This window comes from Lycium barbarum, chromosome 4 (assembly GCF_019175385.1).
Source record: "Lycium barbarum isolate Lr01 chromosome 4, ASM1917538v2, whole genome shotgun sequence".
Lineage (NCBI taxonomy): Eukaryota > Viridiplantae > Streptophyta > Magnoliopsida > Solanales > Solanaceae > Lycium > Lycium barbarum.
Window position 1 is genome coordinate 2,495,886 of NC_083340.1, and position 9,635 is coordinate 2,505,520.

The 9,635-nt window shown below is 35.6% G+C and overlaps 1 protein-coding gene across 1 annotated transcript; it reads left to right on the plus strand.

Annotated features, from left to right (window-relative positions):
* LOC132634826 (uncharacterized) lies at positions 1-8,255 on the plus strand. Its single transcript, XM_060350924.1, has 8 exons — positions 1-179; positions 2,264-2,315; positions 2,716-2,839; positions 3,371-3,440; positions 4,846-5,176; positions 5,666-6,733; positions 6,868-7,017; positions 7,534-8,255. Exons 2-8 carry the CDS (start codon positions 2,289-2,291, stop codon positions 7,966-7,968), a joined length of 2,205 nt encoding a protein of 734 aa, XP_060206907.1. The 5' UTR covers positions 1-179; positions 2,264-2,288; the 3' UTR covers positions 7,969-8,255.
* Positions 8,256-9,635: the final 1,380 nt, after the last annotated feature.

The following is a 9,635-nucleotide window of genomic DNA, read 5'->3' on the forward strand; positions in this document are numbered from 1 at the left end:
AGTGAGCCCACTTCTCTTCTCCCTCTCTCTGGTTAGGCTTTCGAACCACAACACACACAAAAAAAAAAAGGCATTAAAATCTTGTGTGTGCTTTCAAGAATTTAAAGTTTTCACACTTTTTATATTTTTCACCTCATTACAACATCAGTTTATCGTCTCTTTATCAGATCCATTACCAGGTATCATTATACCCAAGCTTGTTCTTCTTATTCTACTTACATTTATTTATCAAGATTCTAATTTCACCTGTTTAATTTCCATAAAGTTTCTCTTTTTCGCACACCCTTTTTCTCTGTTGATATGTTGGAAGCTGCAAAAGGTTTAAAAATATCTGAAATTTTGTCTTTTTAATGCAATGTTTTCATTAAAGATGTGAACTTTTTCAGTTTATATATGTATCTGTTTAAAATTTTTAGCTGTATAATTTGCATAAAGGTTCTATTTTTAGCATACCATTTTTGTCTGTTGATATGTTGGAAGCTTAAAAGGGTTTAAAAGTATCTGAAATTTATCTTTTTAATGCAATGTTTTCATTAAAGATGTGAATATTTTCAGTTTATATATGTATCTGTTTATAATTTCACCTGTATAATTTCCATAAAGGTTCTGTTTTTCGCATACCATCTTTGTCTCTTGATATGTTGGAAGCTTCAAAGGGTTTAAAAATATCTGAAATTTATCTTTTTAATGCAATGTTTTCATTAAAGATGTGAACTTTTTCAGTTTATATATGTAGCTGGACTTGCTTTTATATGAAAATGGACTCGAATGGGGGTGGAATGGATATATACTATTCATATAGCTAAACCCCACTAGTTTAGGATTGACATTTTGAATGATGTATCTGTACTTTCTTTTGTAGGATAAGTTAGGGTCAAAGGGTTTAAAAGTATCTGAAATTTATCTTTTCAATGCAAAATTTTCATAAAGATGTAATTTTTTCAGTTTATATATGTTTCTGTGCTTGCTTTTGTATGAAATGGGCTCGAATGGGGCGGAATGGATATAGGGTATTCATATAGCTAAACCCCACTAGTTTGGGATTTACACTTTGAATGATGTATCTGTACTTTCTTTTGTAGGATAAGTTAGGGTCAAAGGGTTTAAATGTATCTGAAATTTATCTTTTCAATGCAAAGTTCTCATAAAGATGTGAACTTTTTCAGTTTATATATGTTTCTGTGCTTGCTCTTATATGAAATGGACTCAAATGGGGTGGAATGGATATGGAGTATTCATACAGCTAAACCCCACTAGTTTGGGATTTATATTTAGTTGGTTGAGGGGTGTTATGGGTTTGGAGAGAACTTTGAAGGTATGATTTATTTTCTATTTTTAGCTTAGGGTTTGGGGTATGCATTTATTTTCTATTGTTAGCTCAGGGTTTTGGTCATGTTGCTGATTTGCATTACTGTATTTTATTGTTTATCCATATCACTGTCTTTCTATTGAGGTTGATTGCTTAAAAAAAATAAAAAAATTATTTGAATATGTTAATATTAAGAAACGTACATGAACATACAATAATTATTATTCGCACTTCAGCATAAAAACTATTCTAATAGCATTTTTATCGTACATATATATATGTATATAACTTTCTATTGAGGTTGATTGTACTCTTGTTTTTAGCATGTTACCTATACAATTCCAGCAAAAGCTCTATAATTTGTATACCATCTTTCCCTATTGACATATTGGAAGCTGAAAAGCAGCTAACATCAGTCTTCTCATCAATTATTTTCATTAAAATGTGAACTTGTTAATTTTATACATGTATCTGAACTTTTTAATGAAGCAAACTTATGAAATGAGTCACTCCTTGGGAGGGGATTTTGTGGGGTTTGTCTTTTTAATGCAATTTTTTCATAAAAATGTGAACCTTTTAATTTTATACATGTATCTGAACTTTTTAATGAAGCAAACTTATGATAGGAGTCACCCCTTGCCAGGGGATTTTGTGGGGTTTGCCTGACGTTTCAGGTATACCTTTAGTTTACCTTTGTGTTCAGTGTTTTGGTCTTCTTGCTTCAAATTAATGTTATTCTATTGTTTTAGTGAACCCCTTAGCTATCCTAAAAGACAAACCATATATAGGCAATGTAGTATTGGAATGAATTGGGCCCAAATAGAACGGAGTTGTTTCAGTTGATTATGTAGCCGAAACCAAATATGTTTAGCATAACACAGTTGGTTGGTATGTTCTTTCTTTAGACTAGCATGGCTTTCAGTTTTACCTTTGTTTTTGTTTTATTGTCTACAGGTTTTGGAGGTTGAAATACACATGAATGGCGTGGAGGGCGGCAGGAAAAAAGGTGTGTTCTTTAGGCCTCTTCTGTTGGGGTCAACTGAAAATCACTGAATCTTTGAACCACCCAATAGTCTATTAGCTTTCATGCTTGAACTCCATGGACATCAACTTCTAGAACATTTCCATTAGCATAAAACAGGAAGGTTTTATGTTTAGACACTTACCTGCTTGATTCTCTTAAATTTTATTAGCTTGCCTGTGAGAATTGTCTTGTCCAAACTGTTGTATCTATAATTTTTGGATACTAATCTTGTGACTGTATAGTTTCTTCAAAAAAGATGTGAACTGCATTGACCAAACATATTATGTATTCTTTCTATTGTTGAGACTCCCTCTTTAGTTTGCCAAGTTAGTATGTTTTCGAGGTAGTTCTATGCAGATTTTTATATGGAATGTTTCTGCAGAGTACCTTCACTAGTCTTACAAAGGCACTGGCAATAAGATCCAGGTATACTGCAGCATCGGTTTCCAAATCTGACCTTGAAGAGGCGCAGAGAACAATACCACTTTTGGTCGGACAAGTACAAGGTCTGCATTTGTTTATATTAATCATTGTGCTTTGTCAACTTCCTTTTTAATACTCCCTCCGGATCAAAAAAAGAGTCCACTTAGCCATTTTCACACCCCTTAAGAAAATACTTAACTCCTAGACAAAAATAGGTAATTTGACTAAACTACGCCTAATTAAAGAGGCATTGGGATTTGATCATATAACACTTAATAGGGGCAAATCTGGAAAAACAAGGTTAATTCTTTCTTGATTTTATAAGTGGACACTTTTTTTGATCCGGAGGGAGTAGTTTATTTGGTGATTTTCTAACTCAGATGGGTTGCGAGCCCATCATCCTTATGTTCTGAACTTACTTCTTGGTAGACGAGGAGGGGCAAAGGATTCTAGTTTTCATTCCGCTGCTTGTAAAAGTTGTGTTTTTTCCACGCCCCTCTGAAAATCAAAAGTTTTAGTTTTACTGTGGCCAATTATTTGTGCTACATTTGGGTGAAATGCTTCTGAGTTTCTAAAACTTTCTTGGCTATATATCTTTTTCCTTTATACTGCAGGATGCTTCTTGAATGCAGCTCAACGGAAGTCAAACTATACCAACCTCCTAACATACAGAACTTCAATAAGGTAAAGTCACAACTTTACTTTCAACTTTCCAAGGGATTTTTCTGGTTAGTTCATTTATAAAAGCAAGTGACATCATTCTGAGGATAAGTCGTCCTCTAAGAAATATAGAAATAGACTAATAAATTCTAATTAGTTTACACTTCCAGTTTTCCATGTGGACTCGGTGCGATCTAGCGCTATCCTTAAGGCCCTGTTTAGTTCCTCCTTTCTTTTTACGATAAACAAGTCAAATTCTTTGTCGCTCAATCAAGATGGATACTTATGTGTCATCTCAATTTAGGTTCAAATTACAACTGACGATTTTCACAAGGTTGTTGATGACATTAGTAAGAAAAATCACTTCTTGCTCCTAGGACACAGGGGTTTGACTAAAAAAGTTTTTCAGGGTACCAAGAACCCTAAACCTCATAGATTAAGATAGAAAACTCACTCATAACTATTCCACCATATAATCTTGTAAGAACTGTCAAAACATGCTAATCAAGGGAAAATTACATTAGTGAAACAAAATTGTCAAATACTTCTAGATAGAGTTTCCAGTTATGTGGTGCAGTGAAGGGAATCATTATTGAGAAACATATTGCTTTAATGGTTTCCTTTAAGCAAAATGCTTAGAGTATAAAATTTTCGCACTCCTGTACCCAAAGACTTACCAAGAAAATGGTGGAAACTACCTGCATTGTCCAATTATAAGAATTTTAGTAAAGAGGTTAATTTTTTTTCTATTGTTTTTTTTTTTTTTGATAAGGTATTAAAGAGGTTAAATCTTGAAATAGCTTGCTGAATAATGACACTCAGGAACAGAAATTAAGATTTAGGCAACAAAGGAGGTTAACTGTTACGCATCAAATTGAGTGGAAATTTTTTGTGCAAGAATAACGGGTTTAGCGAGATTTTATCAATAATTTTAAACAACAGGCAACAGACAGTAAAAAAAAGAGAGAATTCAGGACATCTTTGACCTACTTTTTTTCAGTTGGAGGCCTCATTTGTGGTAAAGATCAACAATACATTAAATCTTGAGTACAATTATATCTTAACACAATAAGGGTATTTGGTTAAAGTTTAATAAATGTTCGATGTTACATTGTGCAGAGATGTGTATTTGTTCAGATTAGTGGTTTGCCATGGCTAAGTAATAAGTTTGGCTGAATTGAATAATGATATTTCTAAAATGGTTAAGTTGGTTATCAAAGTGAGCTGTTATCTTTTCCCTTGTAGTTAATTGCACTTCTTTTATAACACTCCAAAGACAGGAAGGACAAATCTGCTCCGCGGTTTCTGCATTGAGAGTAAATCTTAACATTGCAAGACGAAATTTAAGATCATAGGCGGCGTGATAGAGATAAGTTAACAATCTTTTGGTTGACATAACAGAGACAATAGGATTTTTCTTTTTCTTTAGGTGTTTTCATGCCAGTCGAGAAGCACTGGCTTGGAAAAAGGAACCAGACGCTTTGGGTTTGAAGGTACAGAAGAAAGGGAAGTTCAAGAAAAGGACAAAGGATTCCTCACCACCCGTTGAAGCTCCTTATGTCCCTCCCAAGATAAAAAGAGCTGCTAGCTCCTTATCAGATAGAACTGTAGAGATATTCGAAGGCATGGCAATTGTGGAGCTGGCCAAACGTTGTGGAGAGTCAATAACTGTGCTGCAGGATATCCTTATAAATGTGGGGGAGAAGGTTGACTCAGAATATGATCCTCTTAGCATTGACATTGCCGAGCTTGTTGCGATGGTAAAACTTTTGTTTTTCTCTCTGTTGAATCTAAGTGCCTGTTTGGCCAAGCTTCTAAAATCAGCTTATTTTGAAAGTTCTCTTCAAAAGTGCTTTTGGTGAGAAGCAGTTTGTGTTTGACTAATCAATTTGTAAAGCACTTTTGAGCAGCAATTTGTGTTTGGCTAAGCTTTTAAAAAGTGCTTCTAAGTGTATTTTTTCAAAAGTACTTTTCAAAAAAGAAATTTTGAGGAGAAGCTACTTTCTTTTAGTTTCTCAAAAACTGCTTCGCTTTCCACTCAAAAACACTTTTTCTTCTCTTAAAAGCGTGGCCAAATGCCACAACTTTGGAAAAAACACTTTTTTAGAAAAAAAGAGCACTTTTGGCCTTGGAGAAGCTTGGCCAAACAGGCTTTAACTCTTGTTTTCCAATTTGAGTGTCTGATACTCCAAGCAGGATGCTCTCAGTGGCTATGGACTAGCATAAATGTTTATGTGTTTCCTTTGCAGGAAATTGGAGTAAATGTTAGGAGGCTGCATTCTAATGAAGGTGCTGAAGTCCTGCCACGCCCTCCAGTGGTTACAGTAATGGGTCATGTTGACCATGGTAAAACATCCCTTTTAGATGCTTTACGTCTGACTTCTGTGGCTGCTAAGGAAGCTGGAGGCATAACTCAGCATTTGGGTGCATTTGTTGTTGGAATGCCTTCTGGTGCATCGATCACGTTCCTCGACACTCCCGGTCATGCAGCATTTAGTGCTATGCGACAAAGAGGTGCAGCCGTCACTGACATTGTTGTATTGGTAGTGGCTGCTGATGACGGTGTTATGCCACAAACATTGGAAGCCATGTCCCATGCAAAAGCAGCTGATGTTCCGATAGTTGTTGCCGTCAATAAGTGTGATAAACCGGCAGCAAATCCCGAAAGAGTGAAAGTCCAGCTTGCAACAGAAGGATTGGGTCTGGAGGAGATGGGTGGAGATGTTCAGGTTGTTGAAGTCTCCGCTGTAACAAAAGCTGGGTTGGATAAGCTGGAGGAGGCGTTGCTTCTCCAGGCTGAGTTGATGGATCTGAAGTCTCGTGTAGATGGACCAGCCCAAGCTTATGTCGTCGAGGCAAGGGTTGATAGAGGACGGGGCCCGTTGGCTACTGCAATAGTGAAAGCAGGAACCCTTGTCTGTGGTCAGCATGTTGTTGTAGGTGCCGAGTGGGGGAAAATTAGGGCTATTAGGGATATGCTAGGAAAATCAACTGATAGGGCTAAGCCAGCTATGCCTGTGGAGATCGAAGGACTCAAGGGGCTTCCAATGGCTGGTGACGACATTATTGTCGTTCACTCTGAGGAAAGGGCAAGGATGCTTAGCGAAGGGAGGAAAAAGAAATTTGAAAAAGATAGACTTAGGAAGATGCAAGCGGAAAAATTAGGAGCTTTAGAATTAGAATCTAATTTAGAAGATGAAGAAGGAGAAGTTGAAGAGAAGCCCAAGAGGGTTGAAATGACAATAGTAGTAAAAGCAGATGTTCAAGGAACTGTCCAAGCCGTCACAGATGCATTGAAGAGTTTGGATAGTCCTCAGGTGAGACAAGTAGTGTTTCAGATGTGTTGACAGCATGCTATTTAATTGATCAACTCTGTTTTAGTGCTCATCTGCATTCTACATACTTTTAGAGAAACTTCAGTTTCAAATTGTGACAATTGTCCTTTTAATAGGTTTTCGTGAATATTGTCCATGGAGGAGTTGGGCCTATTTCTGAGTCTGATGTGGATTTAGCACAAGCTTGTGGGGCATTTATTGTTGGATTCAACATACGAACTCCACCTAGTTCAATAAATCAATCAGCAACTCAAGCTGGCGTTAAGGTGCTTATTCTGGTTAATACAAAATGTGGTTGTCATTTCTCATTTGAATGTTGTATATGGGAATAATTTGAATGCTCCTATTACATGCTGGGATTTATAGCCTGTTTGGCCAAGCTTCTAAAATCAGCTTACTTTGAAAAGTTCTTTTCAAAAGTGCTTTCCAAAAAAGTACTTTTGGTAAGAAGCAATTTGTGTTTGGCTAATCAATTTGAAAAACACTTCTTGAGCAGCAATTAGTGTTTGGTGAACTTTTAAAAAGTGCTTCTACATATATTTTCTCAAAGGTGCTTTTCAAAAAAGTACTTTTGGGTAGAAACTACTTTTATCAGCTACTCGGAAACTTTTGCTTCTACTCAAAAGCACTTTTCCTTCCCCTAAAAGCTTGGCCAACCACCCCAACTTTGAAAAAAAAGCACTTTTGGTCTTGGAGAAACTTGGCCAAACAGGCTATAACCTAAAAGTATAAAAGAAATGGAAATGAAACTTATGCTCATAATAATTGTGTATTGGTTGCAGATAAGAATCCATCGTGTGATCTATCATCTTCTAGAGGATATTGGCAACTCTATAGTCGAAAAAGCCCCGGGGATATTTGAGACACAGGTTGCAGGAGAGGCACAGATACTGAGCATATTTGAACTTAAAGGAAGGAGCAAAGCTAAGGGAGACGATGTTAAGATAGCTGGTTGTCGTGTGATAGATGGCCGACTCACTAGATCATCGACAATGAGGCTTCTTAGAAGTGGTGAGGTTGTTTACGAAGGATGTTGTGCATCGCTAAAGCGGGAGAAGCAGGATGTTGATGCAGTCGGAAAGGGGAATGAATGTGGACTTGTGATTCAAAATTGGGTTGATTTTAAGGTTGGAGATGTCATCCAATGCTTGGAGCAAGTCAACAGAAAACCGAAATTTATTTCATCGCAAAGTGGCGCTGTCAGAATAGAATGTTGATAGATTTTTCACTTGAAATGAGTAACTTTATTTTTTGGTAAGGTAGGTTATCTATTCTCTGTTTTCCTTCTATTTATTCTTGAATAGACGTGAAACAATTTTGCTGTATAAAACTCTTAAAGTGAGCTCTTTACACTGAACAACAACAATTATACGGTGTATGTTCATTTTTACCTGGAGAGTGCAATACATTCTCTGAAAGCTGAACATAATAAATGTTGTATGCTATAGAAAACAATTTTGGTTTTACATACAGGACATTATGAACTAATGATTCATTTCTCATTTCTCTCTGTGTACTGCTTTCTGCTAAAAGTCATTATCTTCTTCCTCAGTATTTTGATAATGCTTAGTCAAAGTTTTTGTTTTCTCATTATGGTTACTAAGAAATCATCACTTTCAGGGCAGAATACGTTACTGGTGAGATTTTTGAACAAGTGGTTTTTAGGTTTAGCCTAAAATATCAAATTATGCTTCAGTACCAAACTATATGTTGTTTGGAGTCTTCTCTAGTCACGGAGACACCATTTAATATTGCCTGTTGTTGACCACCTGACACGGACGCCCCGCGCCGAGGGATATGTCCCAGAAACATAAAAATGTGATTTGGTAAATCCTGTAACTTTTTGTTCGTGAATATTCAAACTGGTTGTTTGTTGTTCAAGGATTTTTGTTTAGGTAATCTACATATAATATAAAGCTCGGCAAAAGAAGAGTGATGTGACACCTCTCTGACCAAGAAATGCATTTATCTTTTTTCTCCCTTTTTTTTTTTTATAATTTTTTCCTCATTATTTCCCTCTTTATCTTAATTTCAAAAGCCTAAAATTACCAACATAATTATTCAATTAAAGCGGAAAGCAGTTGCTTTGTAAAATGAAAGATTGAAAAGTCATTGCTTTTCAAAACGTTTTTCTGAAGGCATTACTTTGAAAGATAAAAGATGAAAAGTCATTACTTTTCCAAACGTTTTTGTCTTATTTATTGTATTACATTAACTATCGCATTACATGAACCCATCAATGTTTTTTTTTTTTTTTTTTCATCCTTTACAAATATAATAATGAAGTAATAGCCTCTACTTATTTTTAACCAATGTCATTGTTAGCACTAATTAAATTGTATAGAAAGTGATGCAAAAGTGTCCGTGAAATCTCCATCAAAGACACGCTGGTGGAATGCGGAGGCCGCTGCCAACTCCTTCGAATGGAAGTAGCAAACAAGAAGATAAGGTGAGGATCATAAGATAGTAAATATATCATAATAATTCATAAAATGTTGTGATCCACTACTGCTTGAGCAATTTGTATTCCATGGCAGACCCAGTGAAAAAACTCAAAACACTCAAACAATCAAACAGGTGGAAGCGGATGTAACGTTTTTGTCTTATTTATTGTACTTCATTAATAGCTGCCTTTACGTTAAATTATGGACTAATAATTTTGCCGTTCATGTAAAGAAAGTATTTTTCAATTCAGATTGTTACGTGTTTAAGAAGCACTACTTTAAGTGCAAAAACTGATTTGTAGATAAACACTTACACCGAAGAAAAGCTACTCAATATTACATCTTATACAGAAAAAAACAAAAACAAACATGAAGATAAAGATTGAAAGGAAAGTATGATGTAATTCTCATAGAAGTAAGGAAATCAGTAGTAATTTTGG

Bases quoted from the DNA above. Each gene is read 5' to 3' on its own strand.
- LOC132634826 (XM_060350924.1), top strand. From the start codon at position 2,289: ATGGCGTGGAGGGCGGCAGGAAAAAAG. The intron at 5,177-5,665 runs GTAAAACTTTTG...TTTCCTTTGCAG, and splicing joins TTGCCGAGCTTGTTGCGATG to GAAATTGGAGTAAATGTTAG. The intron at 6,734-6,867 runs GTGAGACAAGTA...TCCTTTTAATAG, and splicing joins AGAGTTTGGATAGTCCTCAG to GTTTTCGTGAATATTGTCCA.